Below are 14,381 nucleotides of genomic sequence, written 5' to 3' on the forward strand. Positions count from 1 at the left end.
AAATCATGGCCAAATTTAAGCAAAGAAGTCCACATTATACAATGGAAAGCTAAAAGATGTTCTAACAGTATTCAGTCTGACCAACAAAAGCCATTTTTATGCTATGGATATGTGTGCCTGTGTGTGGATGCACATATGTATTTGATAATATGAGTACACATAAAAATAATGAAAGATATCCCACTGGATGGTTATCATGGGTCTTTAGACTGGTGGAAAGAAAGGCAGAGATGAGGAAAAGAAAGGCTGCGGGAAGTCAGGCAAAGTGAAGATTGCACTTAAAAAGTATATATGAGGGACGCCTGGCTGGCTCAGTGGGTTAAGCCGCTGCCTTCAGCTCAGGTCATGATCCCAGCGTCCTGGGATCGAGTCCTGCGTTGGGCTCCTTGCTCTGCAGGGAGCCTGCTTCTCCCTCTGACTCTGCCTTCCACTCTGTCTGCCTGTGCTCACTCTCTCTCTCTCTCTGACAAATAAATAAATAAAATCTTTTTTAAAAAAAGTATATATGATCACATTTACATGTTTATGTAAAGTTACATATGTAGCTGCATATTTAATTAAAATTTGTTTTTTAAAAGGCAGACAGGGACAGAGCGAGGAAAGGGCGGGCCTTGGACAGCACAAATCATTCTACCTGTGAGAAAACAGAATGCCAGGGAAGACAACGGGTGAAGAGAGAAGCTATAATCAGATGCTGGCAGAGCCCAGGCAAGGAGCTTGGCTTCCTAGAGCAGATGGCAGGGGTAGGGCTAGAAAGGTACGCTAAAGAGCCTCACTCTGGAAGGAGTTCAGAGAAGTTGGCCGGAGAGATGGCCCTAGGGCATGTCCTGGGGTTTCCCAGGGTGGGGCCAAGAGCTGCCTTCTGCCGCGGCCATAGCTTGAAAGACCGTAGCTTTCCTTCTGCTGGTTTTGGGAGGCAGAAAAATGTGCCCACTTGCTGCGCCCTTCTGCCCACAGCATACATACAGTAGAAACCAGGAGACCCTGGAGAGCGGGTCACTTGTCACAAGGGCTGCAGATGTAGGGGTTGACAATGTTGGGGTAGGGGTGGGTAAGACCACCTGGGACACAGGTGCCTCCTCTGGCATAAGACAGGACTGATCCAGGTTCTGAGGTTCCTGAAGGAAGGCCTTCTTTAAGAAAAATAAATATAGATTTGTATTACTTTTGTACATTTTCTAAAACCATGTCTACGGGTGCTCGTTGCTAGGATGCCCACCAGTGCCTTAGAAGAGGTCATGCAAGGGTGGGCGGGAACATGAAGTAGCAGCTTCTAAACTGTGTGGTCGATGGTCCTCAGCCTGGGCAGCAAGCATGTCAGCTCCACGGCGCCCACCAGCATCCACATCCCGCTGCGCCAAGCACTTGCCAACGTGTGGCTGTACCGTCCCCACCGTGACAAGGTCTATGAGGTGATGCCTAACTTCCTGCTGTCACCCAGGAACTTTAACTCATGCCATTCAGGTGTGCCATATTTACTAGGTTCCTAACCATCTAGATGACTGTAGCAGCTAATGGTCTGTGGGATTTAAAACCCAGCATGACAATATAGACCCTTAAGGGTGATCACCTTAAGTCTGCATGGTAATGAGATACGGGACGGGACGGGAGTAGGGGGGGAACTGAGTCAGAGGTCAAAGACAATGTTCCTGATTTACTCTACCACTACATTGCTGATTTAAACCCATGTTTGAATACTGATGGTTAAGTTTGTAGTTATTTTTTTTAGTTTGCAGTTGAAATAGTAAAAGAAACAATTAAGATGTGACAAAATAGCTTTTATTGCTCTTTTAAAAAGAAGCTCAAGGGGCGCCTGGGTGGCTCAGTGGGTTAAAGCCTCTGCCTTCGGCTCAGGTCATGATCCCACGGTCCTGGGATCGAGCCCCACACCGGGCTCTCTGCTCTGCAGGGAGTCTGCTTCCTCCTCTCTCTCTCTGCCTGCCTCTCTGCCTACATGTGATCTCTGTCTGTCAAATAAATAAATAAAATCTTAACAAAAAAAAAAAAAAGAAGAAGAAGCTCAAGAAGGCCAGAAATACTCACTTAAAAGTCCCGTGCCACAAATCTAGCACTGCCAACATTGTAGGGTTCAATGTGTTCAAGTGATCCTTAATATAATTGCTTGCAGCTAAAAATGATTTCCTCCAAGGTTTTGGAAGAACTTCCATTCTGAAAACAAAGAAAAAAGAATCAACTATCTCTAAAAAATCAGAAAAAAGCATTGTCATGCATACTTTCTGAATAATAATAGCTTCCTTTTTTTTTCTTTAGAGAGAGAGAACGGGGGAGGAGGAGCAGAGGGAGAGAGAGAACTTTCAGCAGGTTCCATGCCCAGCACAGAGCCTGACTTGGGACTCAAACTCACAGCCCTTAGATCCTGACCAAGAGTGGGTTGCTTAACCCATTGAGCCACCCAGGCACCCCAATAATGGTTTTACTTTAATAAAAAGTATTATGTATCCCTGACAATAATAACAAAATACATAATTATGTATGGAAGATACATAAAGGCCATACTTTCTATGGCCTAAGCCATATGATTTTAGAATAATTAACACATGAAATTATACTTGAATCCCTTTCTTTTTTTTAAGATTGATTTATTTGAGAAAGAGTTCATCAATCAAGGGAAGAGGAGCAAAGGGAGAGGGAGAACCAGGCTCCCTACTGATCAGGGAGCCCCACACAGGGCACAGTCCCAGAGCCCCAAGATCATGACCTCAGCTGAAGGCAGATGCTCAACCAACAGAGCTAACCAGGCACCCCTGAATCTTTTTTTTTTTTAATTTTATTTATTTAAGTAATCTCTGCACCCAACATGGGTGCTCAAACTTACAACCCCGAGATCAAGGGTCACATGCTCTTCTGACGGAGCCAGCCAGGTGCCCCATAAACTTGAATCATAAGTTAACTTGAATCATAAAGTAACTATTTTTCCTTTAAATACTTGGTCAAGTTCACAAGTAACTCAAAATGATCAAATAGAAACAGTAGCCAACTTTTTCTCATATACGTCTTGAAAGAGGTAATTTGAAGACACAAAAAGTTTAAATTTTTTTTAAAACATCTTAAGTATTGCATGGAGCACTGGGTATGGCGTATAAACAATGAATTTTGGAACACTGAAAAAAAAATAACAATACAAAAAATATATATATATATAGTCCAGCCTACCTGTGGAAATTCCCTTCAACTTAATCTCTGTTAATGTGTAAAGGACACTTCCAAAATGACGGATGCTAAGGTCCTTATTTGAAGCCATTTACTCTGTAACTCCTTTGACATGCATAGTCATCCTTGATACATTAAAGATATGCCATTTTCACCTTTCAGAATGTCTTTAAACCTCTATATTTTATGCCTACAATATTTTCTTCTCATGATTTTAAACACTGAATCTCACTTTATTATGTGTAAGCTTAACTCGGTTTTTCAGTTGTAGTCATTCCACCTTTACAACTACAAAAGGTGATTTTGGTCCCTTCACAGGAGAAAAGCTGTTCTCCACATAGGATATGTTGGAAATGACCGCATAATTTTTTCTTGCCATTATAGGAAAACAATCTGAGGCACTTTCAAATAATATGAAAGAAGCAAAACAATTTTTACTAAATCATAAAAATGTAAGTTCTATTCTTCAAACTATTTAAGAGATTTATTCCTAAATGGGATTTAGGGATTAGGGAAAATATAGAGTGAGTGTACTTTTCTATTATGTGTCCTATATTTTAATCTATGTAATAAATTGCAATATGTTCTATATACACACATATTTTCTGTAATGTTCCCGGTATGATTTATGCATTCCAATTGCCATCAAGTTCTTATATCCCTATTGTATCCAAAGCCTGTGCTAGTAGCTATGGAAATACAAGGATCTATACAAGCTTCTTTCACCAGGGTACTTCTGTTTTAACCACATAGGTATCCATCTCTCTGTCTGTCTACCCATCTACCCATGGATTTGTAAATAAAACATACTAGGGCTTAAATACACAAACTTAATAAGAATAATCAGTTGTATAAATGAAGTATATAGGTTATAAACATATATATGAGAAATACAATCAGTGTATAAATAAATACACATACATAGAAACAGTCATATAATTAATATTCTTAGAGAAAGTTAATCACTTACTCTGCGCGATGGGGTGGAATTTCAGCTGTTTTTTTATCTTCTTCTTTTTCCCTAGGATCTTTCAAAACAAAATCAACTAAAAGAAAATTGAAAAGTTCTGATAAACATCCTTATATTAATTATGGCACATTTCCAAGCAATTGCAAAACTAATTCCACTAAAATCAATTATTTAAATTATGTTATTTAAAATAATGGAGCCATTTCTGCATATATCAGACAACAAAAATATTTATGAGAAAACCCATGATGTCTGTGTCTTTGAGAGTATATGTTCCCTCTCTTTAACAACAGGCTCCTATTATTTCATTTGAAAATAATAATTGGTTTTAAAATTACATTTTCCTTCATAGCTATTCTACCAAAAGTAGTTTTCAATGAAGGCCAACAATAAAGAATCACAGCAGTTTCCTTTCACTGAGGAAACTTACCATGTTGCTTTGTTCTCTTTTAAATTGCATAAAAACATAAAACAAGCCTGTTATAAAATCAGTAAAGGGAGCTGCTTCTGCTTCTATCTTCTATGGTCATTAATCCACAGTTAATTCTAATTTTCCTACCTTTAGGTGCTCTTTCTAAAATGCCAATGCTAACACTCCTCTTCTTAAAATCCTTTGGTGACTCTGCTTTAATTTTGAATGTTTTAAAAAGGCATTGAGTGCCCTTAAGATTCTGTCCCCTTCCCAAATGGACTCTATGCTTTGCCATCACGGCTGCTGCAAGCCTGAAGAGTCTTTCATGCGTGTCTGCCACATGTCACACCGTTTTCTCAGGGTGAGCACTGTCTCGTGTTTGGTTTGTATTTCGAGACAGTTCAGGCACCTCCATATTTCTTCCTACCAAGTCCGGCATGAGCTTCTGTCCCGTACAGCACATCCTGTTTCCCCCCTTCCCACGCCTACCGCTCTACTTTGTAATTAATGATTTGTCCCTCTCCCTCATTTCCACAATGAACTCCTTGGAATCAAAGATTTGCCTTTTTATTTTTACATTAGCAGGACACTCAATAAGAGTCTTAAATTAAGTAAATGCCTTCCTTAAAAGGTTCCCAGGCAACTCCAAAACATGAGGATTTCTCCAGCTTTGAATACAACATCAATTATACCAGTTTTACAATCCCAGTTAATTGGAGAACTTTTTTTTTAAGTATAGATTTAATATATAGTTTTAATTCAGATGGACTCGGAAATGAGTATGTGGAAAACGATTCTGATGTTTAGTCAGTCTTAGAATCCAGTGGTCTATACCAGGAATCAGCAAACTTTTTATGTAAAGGGCTTGAGTATCAATACCTTCAACTTTATGAGCTACAAGGTCTCCATCACAAATACTAATCTCTTCTCTTATAGATCAAAAGCAGCCCAAACCATATGCAAATGAATGCGTAGGACTGTACTGCAATAACAGTTATTTACAAAAACAGGTAGTGAGCTGGACTCGACCTGTGAGCTGTAGTTTGCCAACCCCTAGTCCATAACAACAATTTTCAATTAATCACCTTCTAATAGTGATAGCAATAATATTAATGTCAGTTAAATAATTAAATTTTAGAATTTCCTCAGTTCTAGAATTTACTCAGTTTTTACTGAGTGGATGTAACACTCAAAAAAAAAAAAAAAAAAGATGGGATTTAAAATTTTCTTGCTGTACTTTATTAAAGAAACCTGCCTAAGATCTTAAGCAATGAAACAGCAATGCAAAAAGCAGAATAAATCTATGAATGCTTTCAAGTATAGGTATTAACTTTCAGTTAATAAGACACATTCAAATTAGAAAACAAATACTGATTTACCTATGGATTTTTTTACACTAAGAAGATAATCTTCTCTCATTTCGTCAGATAATGCAAGTATGCTGTTGGTGAGGACTTTCAGATGTTGGGGGACTAAATTCAATACATGCTCTAGCCAAGAATCTTCCATTGGGGCTACATGGTCTGTGTCAATTCCATGGTGAATATAATAGTAATATCTCTGCATAAAGAAGATGGAGAAATATAAATGTGTTTAGTTCTGTAGTAAAAGAAATGTGTTCATAAAAACAAACAAACAAACAAAAAACAACCACCTACTGAGCAAAATCAAAACTTTAGGCAAAGTATTTACAAATCACAAAAAAAGTATCTTGTGTAATTCATGGAGGTATTTTTTTGAGATCCCCTAAGTTAAAAAAAAAAAAAAAGGATAGTTCATGAAAAGTAAAGCTCATCTCAGTTCATAACTACAATGAAAAATATTAAATTATATTACCAAATATATGATGTACTAAGAAGAATCCATGCTGAAGTAGAATTTAGTGCTTTATAAATGTGTGAAAATGTCATAGTTTTTGTCCTTTTATTATTGATAATCAAGTGAATCATACAAGCTGCAAACAAATCAGTAACCCTATACATTAAGCTCAGAAATCTATGACAGGACTGAGGAAATCTCCAACTGACCAATAGTCCATTTATAATTTTACAGCTACTATTAAATGTGTACATAAACATTCATTTTTAAGACATGTTTAGTATTTCTCTAACAGACATTTAACTTTGGTATATTTTCATAAAGTTTTACATGTCACTCATTAGAAAAATTTTAAACATCCAAGTATTTTTTCAAAATACTTCCAAATCAGCAATGTTAGAGTCTTCGATATTTAATTTTTAAAAATTCTTCAGTATTCAAAATAATAGAATAATTATATTTTAAGTAGGTTAATATGCTCTGTAAAGTATACTTTATATAACTAAGAGAATTTCTCATGGAAGAATAAAGACATATAAAAGCTATACACGACCGAGGCTCTTTCTAACAAAGGGAGCTGGTAAACGAGATTTTTCATTGTGGTCTTAGATGGCAAGTGGGGAAAATGATTTCCTCCATTCATCCCGTAGAGCAATTTTGTGGAACTCCATATTTACTTCCACACCAGAAAGGAGCACAGGGTAAGCTCAAAAGTTTACAGGCATCTTCAACTGCTTCCTTTACATTCAAGTATACTGACAAAAGAGACAGTCCATTACCAAAATGTCTTTCTCTATTGCAGAAGTGGTCAGTTTGGGAAACGTGCTTTCACCAGGACTAGGTGAGTCTAACACCGCATCTTGTTGCCTAAGAAAATGATAAACACACTATTCAATCATACAAAAGGGCAGTTAGAATATACATCAATGGATATACAGTTGACCCTGGAACAACTCAAGTTTGAACTGTGTGGGTTCACATACACTTCTTTTACAGTACAGTGTTGTAAATTATTTTATGATTTTCTAAATCTTTTCTTTACTTTACTTCATTGTAAGAATACGGTATATGATACATATAACCAAAAAATATGTATAAAATAACTGCTTCTATTATCAGTAAGACTCCTGGTCAACAGCAGGCTATTAGTAGTTAAATTTTTGTAGAGTCAAAAGCTATACGTGAGATTTCAATTGTGGCGGGGGTCAGTGTCCAGAACCCCCCTAAGTTGTTTAAGGGTCTACTGTCAAAACATCAGGCTGTCTCTACTAAATCTTAAGAAAAAATGAATTGTTGGAATGTTTTATTAATAGTACATGTAACATATATTTGTTTGATACCACATTCCACCCAGAACACTTTCTCTTTATTTATAGAGAGACAGTTCTATTGGAAGTGATTTGCAAGACCAAATCCAGAGGCTACATTCTTCTTGATGAGCTTTACCTATTCTTCCTCATTTCTCCAAACTCAAGCTCTCTCTTCTTTAAAATGTTGTAGGACTATTCTTGCATTATTGCTAAAATATGTATGGTTATTTATAAATAAGGGATTTAAAAGAGCACTGAGGGAAAAGATTTTTAGTTTTCCCAAAGACAGGTACATTCTTGAAAAGATCATTTCTCAGATATCTAGAGATATACAGAATAAGCTAGCAAAGAGTGAAAGTTTATATGTTCTCATGTATTTATTACTGCCTGTCTATAAATGGACAATGTTGATAACTAATTAAATTCAAACTCTATACAAGCCACATTTTTTAAAAATCAAGTCTTTATTTTTTTAGAGACTCCACTTTAGGAGGGGCAGAGAGTGAGCATGAGTACAAGCAAGGGGAACAGCAGAGGCAGAGAGAGAAGCAGGCTCCCCACTGAGCAGGGAGCCCGATGAAGGATCAGGATTGATCCTAGGACCCCGGGATCATGATCTGAGCCGAAGGCATATGCTTAACCAACTGAGCCACCCAGGCGCCCCTACAGGCCACATTTTGTGACTTCTTCTGGGCACTACTGTGGAGAAAGACATAGGTCACATCTTCATGAAAATTAAGTTGTTCTGGGATAGCTTTAACTTACTCATCATTGAATGCATCAGGCTCTAGATCCCAACTTCATCTGGGATTACAGGTCAGTGATGCTGTGTAACAAAACAGTCCCTCCCACTAACAGTCTAGTGAGTGAAGATTGGAGTTTTATTGAATATCCATCTGAGACACAATACTAAGATAGATGCCAGATGCATCTTCTAAATTATTTTGTCTTTTGCAAATCCAGGAATCAAATATTTTGTGAACTTCACATTCTTTTCCATTATATGGAAGAGAAAAGAGCCAATGCAATGCCTCGGGTAATGTCTCAGCTTAATTCAGTACATAGTAGGTGCTCCATCGATGTTTATAAAATGAGGGAAAACAAATATAAAAGCAGCAAGGGAATATCTTCAAGGTATTCTGTAGTTGGAATGAGAAGCACTGACTATTCTAACTATAAAAGTAGCCTTGTCATTATTTTGATTGTAAAGTGTTACTAATGGGACAGTAATGGACCTCAAGAATCAGGACACCTGCATACAAACTCTGCCACCCTAAAGTAGGTGACCCCAATAACTGGGTTGTTGATGTTTTTTAATGGCAGAAATGCCCATGTTATTTAACTTGCTGAACCCGGAGAATATACCAAGCTTCATCCTCCGTATGAGTACTGCCTGCCTGAAAGAGTGCAGCACGGTCAAGAAAGGGAAGAAGGAGAAGGTTGGGGGTGACGAGGGCAGCTGCCCGGGTTTTTGCAGTCATCACGAAGATCCTTTCAGCTTTAAAATTCTAGGATTCAATCATTCTGTGGCTACAGGCAAAGATCCTACTTGCTGGAAATAGTAATAATAAAAACCTTCTTTATTGATCACCTAGTTAGCCCCTCAATAGTTTCGCATACATTATCTCTAATCCTCACACCTATTGTTAGACGAGACAGAGAAATTATTCTCACTTCACAGATGAGAAACTGAATTTCAGATTCAATAACTTCCTCTCTGTCATGTAGTTAATTAAGTACAAAAAATAAGGATTTGCCCATCCACATGTGCATCCAAACTGCCACGTTCTCTCCAGCAGAACAATATTCCTTTCAGAAATAAATCAATATAGGAGACATTTTACTTGACTAAAGAGAAAATATGGTGTACCTTATTTCCTGAAAATGAAAAAACTATATCGATTTTCTCTTTATTAAATCAATAGTGATTTTGAGTCAAGACGGTAGCAAAAACATCCCTTTTTTCAAGTTTCCTTGTGAACACGGTAGTAATTTTAACCAACATTGTAAAGAGACTAGAGAGTCATCAGCAGAGGAGATATTTCAACAAACTTTCGAAACAGAAAAGAAGAGAGAGGACAGATAAAATGGGGTTGAAAAAACACATGGCCATCATTCACGCAGGAAAGTGACCATTCTGCCTAGGAGATTCTGGTCTTGTAGTCTAGCAGGTGCTAAAAGATAAAATTACTAGAATGGATGAAAATAAGGAAGTTATCTAACTTTATGCCAGCAAATTAGACAAGTTAAGTGAAAAGAGATCCCTAAAAAGCAAAAACACCAAAGTTGACTCAAGAAGAAAGAAAATCTGAATAGATACCTATCAAGTTAACTAACTGAATTCATAGATAAAAATCTTCCCACAAAGAAAACATCAGGTTCATATGGCTTCAGAAAGTCTGTCCAGGGCCTCTGGGTATCTTGGTCAGTTAAGCATCCGGCTCTTGTTCTTAGTTCAGGTCTTGATTTCAGGGTTGTCAGTTCAAGCCCCACACTGGGCTCCATGCTACACACAGAGACTACTTAAAAAAAAAAAAGTTCTGTCAAAGAAGGAATAATACTAATTCTACCTAAACCCATTCAGAAAACAAAGAAAACACTTCACAACTCATCTTGAGGTCTAAAGCCAGACAGGACAATAAAAGTACACACCTGTATCTTTCATTAAAATAGACCTAAAAATTCTTAACAAAATATTAGCTGGTCAAACCCAGCAACACACAAAAAAAGATTATACATAATGACTAAGTGACAGGAATGCAAGCTTTAACATGAAAAGCCTTTAATGTAATATACTATATGAAAACATTAAAGGATAAAAACCAAATTCTTATTTCAATGGACCCTGAAAAAGCATTCAACAAAAATCCAGCACTCGTTTTATGATAACTAACATCTCTCAGCCAACCAGGAAAAGAAGGTATCTTTTTCAGCCTGATAAAGGGTATCTTAAAAACTTATAGCTAACATCTACATAAATGTGAAAGACTAAATGTTTTCCACTAAGACTGGGAAGTCGACTATCACCAGTTCTATTCAACAATATACTGAAGAACCTAATTAAGTACAAAATGAGTAGTGAGAAAAAAGAAAGGCATCAGAAATGAAGTAAAACTATATTTGAAGACAACATAATTGTATACACAGGGATTTCCATGGAAGCTTTTAAAAAGCTGCAGAACTGGTAAGCAAGTTTTAGTGAGGTCTTAGGATGTGAGATATCTAAGTAAAAATCAATTGATTTTTTCTACATACTGACAAAGAACAATCAGAAAATTAAATAATTCCATTCACAGCAAAAAATACTTAGGATATTTTTTAAAAGGAGATTTTTTAAAACGAGATTCATACATTAAAATACAAGACACTGCTAAGAACAATTAAAGAAAAAATAAGTAAATGAAGAGAAATAACATGTTTATGGGCCAGAAGACTCAGTATTATTGACAATTATCCCAAAATTGGCCTACAGATTCAATGCAATTAGCTATTAAATCCTAGGTTGTTGTTTGTTTTCCCCAGAAACTGACAAGCTAGTCTTCAAATATGTATGAAAATGCAAAATACTCATGATAACCAAAACAATTTTGGAAATGGATAATAAATGTTGTGGATTTAAACTAATTTCAAACTTGACTATAAGGTTCAAGTGATCAAGACAGCGTGGTAGTGATGTTAAGATGAACATATAGACCAGGGGAACAGAAATAGAACCCCTCACATGGGCAAATGTTTTTTAACAAATGTGTTAAGGTAATTCAGTGGGAGGCTGGAACATTTGGCTATCTATATGGAAAAAAATCAAACCTCAACCTTAGCTCATACTATAGATATGCCATTAAACTAAATCATGTATCTAAATATAAGAGCTAAAACTATAACCTTCTAAGAAAACATGGGAGAAAAATCTTGTGATAGGAAAATATTCTTAGATAGAACTCCAAAAACATCAACAAAAGAAAAAATTGATAAATTGAGCTTCCTTAAAATTGAAAGCTTTTACTTTCAAAAAAGTACCATTACAAAAATGAAGAGATAAGCCACAGACTGGAAAAAAATATTTGCAAATGATAGATCTGATAAAAGACTTGTAAAGGAAATATATCAAGAACTCTTAGAATGTATTAACAAAAATATAACATAACCCAATTTAAAGATGGGCAAAAGACTTAGACATTTCAAAGAAATTATATGAATGTCAAAGAACCACCAGAAAAGACACTTATCATCATTAGTCATTCGGGATATACAACTTAAAGCCACAATGAGATAAAATAACACATCTACTTGAAAGGTTTTTGTTTTGTTTTGCCTATTCTAACCAAAGTGTGGGCAAGGTTGTTGAAAAACTAGGAACTTCTTACACTGCTTGTGGGAATGTAAGATGGCATAGCCACTTGGAAACAGTTTAGCAAAGTCTTTGAAAATTAAACATATCCTACTATACAATTGAGCATTTCTACACTTTGGCATCTACCCAGGAGAAATGAAAACACACATCTACAAAAAGACTTGTGTTCAAATGTTCATGGCAGCATTTTCAAATAGTCCCAAACCAGAAACAATAAACAAAATGAAAGGATTTTAAAAGCATACATATTGTAAGATTCCATTTATATGAAATTTTAGAAAAGAAAAAACAATAAAAACAAAACACAGATCAATGATTGTCTGGTGCAGCCAGTGGCAGAGAGAATTATTTGGAATGGGAATAATTTTTAGCAGATGATAAAAGTATTCTAAACCTAGATTTTGGTTAAGGTTGTACAGCCATAGAAATTTATTGAAATTCATTCAGTAGTACATTTAACCTGGATTAATTTAGTGGTAGGTGAACCACAGCTCAGTAAAGCTCTTCTTAAGCCTATCTAGAAGGCTATGAAAATAAAATGTTCAGGAAAAAAAAAAAAAAGAGGTGATAGAGTACAAATATAAATTGCAAATAAAATAATGACAACTAGAGTGACAAAGGCTTCTCATCAACAGTAATACATGCCATGGTGGCTACAGTTGAAAGTACTATATTGCATGACTGAATTTTGCTGAGAGTAGAAACTATACATTCTTACAAAAAAAAAAAAAATGCTGAAGATGTGAGGTGAAGAATCTGTTAATTAACTTGATTGTGGGAATACTTTTACAACATATACATATACTCTCACACTGCAAACTTTAAATATGCCCTAATTTTATTTGTCAGGGCGCCTGGGTGGCTCAGTTGGTTAAGCGTCTGCCTTCAGCTCAGGTCATGATCCTGGGGTCCTGGGATCAAGTCCCACATCGGGCTCCCCACCCAGTGGGGAGTCTGCCTCTCCCTCTGCTCCTCCCCCTGCCTGTGATCTCTCATGCTCTCTCTCAATAAATAAATCTTAAATAAATTAAATCTTTAAAAAAGTTGTTTTGTCAATAATACCTTAATAAAACTGGGGGGAAATTGTACATGCTAAAAAATAACACTCCCAATATTTTTCAATCTAATGTTTTCATATATAAGGTAAAAATTAAGATTATCATTTAGTTTTGTAGCCAGCTTAGCCATTAATTCAAGAGTAAGGACAAAACACAGAACTTTACAGAGATGAAAAATCTCAACTTTACGCCTCATAGATCCTCCCTGAAACAACCACTGCGGGGTGAACTTCAGAGGAAAAAAAAAAAAGCACTCAGAAGTGAAAACTTCAATGCAAAACAATTTTCTAATATGATACTATATGTGGAAAACCCAAAAGACTCCACTCCAAAACTGCTAGAACTTATACAGGAATTCAGTAAAGTGTCAGGATATAAAATGAATGCACAGAAATCAGTTGCATTTCTCTACACCAACAGCAAGACAGAAGAAAGGGAAATTAAGGAGTCAATCCCATTTACAATTGCACCCAAAACCATAAGATACCTAGGAATAAACCTAACCAAAGAGACACAGAATCTATACTCAGAAAACTATAAAGTACTCATGAAAGAAATTGAGGAAGACACAAAGAAATGGAAAAATGTTCCATGCTCCTGGATTGGAAGAATAAATATTGTGAAAATGTCTATGCTACCTAAAGCAATCTACACATTTAATGCAATTCCTATCAAAGTACCATCCATCTTTTTCAAAGAAATGGAACAAATAATTCTAAAATTTATATGGAACCAGAAAAAACCTCGAATAGCTAAAGGGATATTGAAAAAGAAAGCCAACGTTGGTGGCATCACAATCCCGGACTTCAAGCTCTATTACAAAGCTGTCATCATCAAGACAGCATGGTACTGGCACAAAAACAGACCCATAGATCAATGGAACAGAATAGAGAGCCCAGAAATAGACTCTCAACTCTATGGTCAACTAATCTTCAACAAAGCAGGAAAGAATGTCCAATGGAAAAAAAGACAGCCTCTTCAATAAATGGTGCTGGGAAAATTGGACAGCCACATGCAGAAAAATGAAATTGGACCATTTCCTTACACCACACACTAAAATAGACTCAAAATGGATGAAGGACCTCAATGTGCGAAAGGAATCCATCAAAATCCTTGAGGAGAACACAGGCAGCAACCTCTTCGACCTCAGCCGCAGCAACATCTTCCTAGGAACAACGCCAAAGGCAAGGGAAGCAAGGGCAAAAATGAACTATTGGGATTTCATCAAGATCAAAAGCTTTTGCACAGCAAAGGAAACAGTTAACAAAATCAAAAGACAACTGACAGAATG

General features: G+C 36.3%; 1 protein-coding gene across 1 annotated transcript in view; it reads right to left on the reverse strand.

Annotated features, from left to right (window-relative positions):
* Window positions 1-14,381, reverse strand: part of DNAH7 (dynein axonemal heavy chain 7) — a 250,612-nt gene that overhangs the window by 212,101 nt on the left and 24,130 nt on the right. Inside the window, exons 6-9 of the mRNA XM_059393094.1 lie at window positions 7,151-7,238; window positions 5,933-6,113; window positions 4,142-4,217; window positions 2,044-2,169 (exon numbers count right to left, since the gene is read on the reverse strand). Coding sequence (XP_059249077.1) covers window positions 2,044-2,169; window positions 4,142-4,217; window positions 5,933-6,113; window positions 7,151-7,238 — 471 coding nt within the window. The remainder of the gene's footprint in view (window positions 1-2,043; window positions 2,170-4,141; window positions 4,218-5,932; window positions 6,114-7,150; window positions 7,239-14,381) is intronic.

Source organism: Mustela nigripes, chromosome 3 (genome assembly GCF_022355385.1).
Source record: "Mustela nigripes isolate SB6536 chromosome 3, MUSNIG.SB6536, whole genome shotgun sequence".
Lineage (NCBI taxonomy): Eukaryota > Metazoa > Chordata > Mammalia > Carnivora > Mustelidae > Mustela > Mustela nigripes.